Source organism: Aplysia californica, unplaced genomic scaffold (genome assembly GCF_000002075.1).
Source record: "Aplysia californica isolate F4 #8 unplaced genomic scaffold, AplCal3.0 scaffold00124, whole genome shotgun sequence".
In the NCBI taxonomy this organism is placed as follows: domain Eukaryota; kingdom Metazoa; phylum Mollusca; class Gastropoda; order Aplysiida; family Aplysiidae; genus Aplysia; species Aplysia californica.
Window position 1 is genome coordinate 501119 of NW_004797394.1, and position 1557 is coordinate 502675.

General features: G+C 37.0%; 1 protein-coding gene across 1 annotated transcript in view; it reads right to left on the reverse strand.

Annotated features, from left to right (window-relative positions):
• Nucleotides 1-181: 181 nt before the first annotated feature.
• Nucleotides 182-1557, reverse strand: part of LOC106011470 (nucleoredoxin) — a gene marked incomplete in the record, with an annotated part of 11911 nt that continues 10535 nt past the window's right edge. Inside the window, 1 exon segment of the mRNA XM_013081286.2 lies at nucleotides 182-730. Coding sequence (XP_012936740.1) covers nucleotides 585-730 — 146 coding nt within the window.

The following is a 1557-nucleotide window of genomic DNA, read 5'->3' on the forward strand; positions in this document are numbered from 1 at the left end:
CCCCCCACACACATGAACACACACACACACACAAACACATGCACACACAAGCTGCTAGCATTACCTTCGATTTTCCCATTCAGTCCAACAACAACAACAACAAAAGTATTTAAGAAAAAAACAAAATTTGACTGTATCAAACAGTAAATCTCATTCAAAGAGATAGCAAAAACGAAGACTATCAATTGTTAACCAACTTTTATTCAGTCACAGTACAATAAGTTATCAATGAAAAAATGTCGCAGTCCAATCTGATGGACAGAAAACATCCACGAACCTTGTGAACGCATAACACACCTGCCCAATGATAAGAACAATGAATAATGTATTAAGTGTAGGCAGAGATTAATCCGTGTCTAAAATCAAACAATAAAAATGTCCAAAAATAAGAAATAAAAAAATGCTTCGTAAATGTATCACCGAAAGAAAGAGTATAAAAAATATATATAAATAAAAAATGAGCAGAACCATTTCGGGAAGGGTATAAAGATAAAAAGAAATAGCAAAGAAAACATATTATGGAACTTTATCTCAGATCACAATGATTGATTTAATATTAATGGCATGTTCGCGAAGTGAGCTGTTTAGTTTTTCCATGGGAACGACTGTCCGCAGTCTGCGTTGGAGAGTATGCCCCTTCCTTCCTTCGTGATGGTCTCCCCTGTTTTGGCGTCCACAAGGACCAGAGTGGGAATGCCGGAGACGCTATACTTTTTGGACAGGTCGTTCTGAGGAGGTTAAAAAAATATTCTTTTTAAGTGTTTTTTACGCCCCCAATCGACATAATTTAGATTATAGACTTTAAATAGTTGGCGGGTTTCTAACCCTGTCTGCTGGGGGCCAACCCTGGCTGGAAGGGATTCAACATCCAGCGAGGGAGACCTAAGATACTCCAGAAAAATATCTTCAAAACTGTTAAAAAAGCAAGGGAAAAAACCTAATAAAGGTACGACCTGTTTATAAAAAGAAACAGATTTTGTTATCTCGCCTTAAAATGGGTGTTGCGACGCGGCGGAATCAAGGCCGTCTTCAGTTTTGGGGCATATGGAGATACAAATCGGCATCATCTTACATAGCTATTTATTTGTCATGCTTTGATAATAAAAACATTGCTATCTATGTCTCGTATCATGAATAGAAGCCAAGATATTTGTGATTGAGAGAGGTAGTGGTCGCCGACTGTCCGCGGCAGTAACAGTAAGAAAATTATGTCCGCAATAGTTTGGTTTTTTTTAAGATTGATAGTCCTTGGAAATTAAATTGTAACTTTACATTTTCTGTACATTTGATCAGCGTCTTTCAGCAAAATTCACACAGAGATTTGTTATCGAAATGGACATAACAGGCGTTGAGAGAAAAAAAAAAGAAGTAAAAAACCCAACAAAAAACAAAACAAACAAACATGAGAAATGCACAATGGGCAGAAAAATGCGAATTTCTTCGATTTCATTACTCTGAAAAATACTTGATTTCACCACGATACCTCATAAGTTTATTTCATTGGGTAAGTACATTTCAACATCTTATCACTCCTCCTCCTCCTCCTCCTCCTCCTCC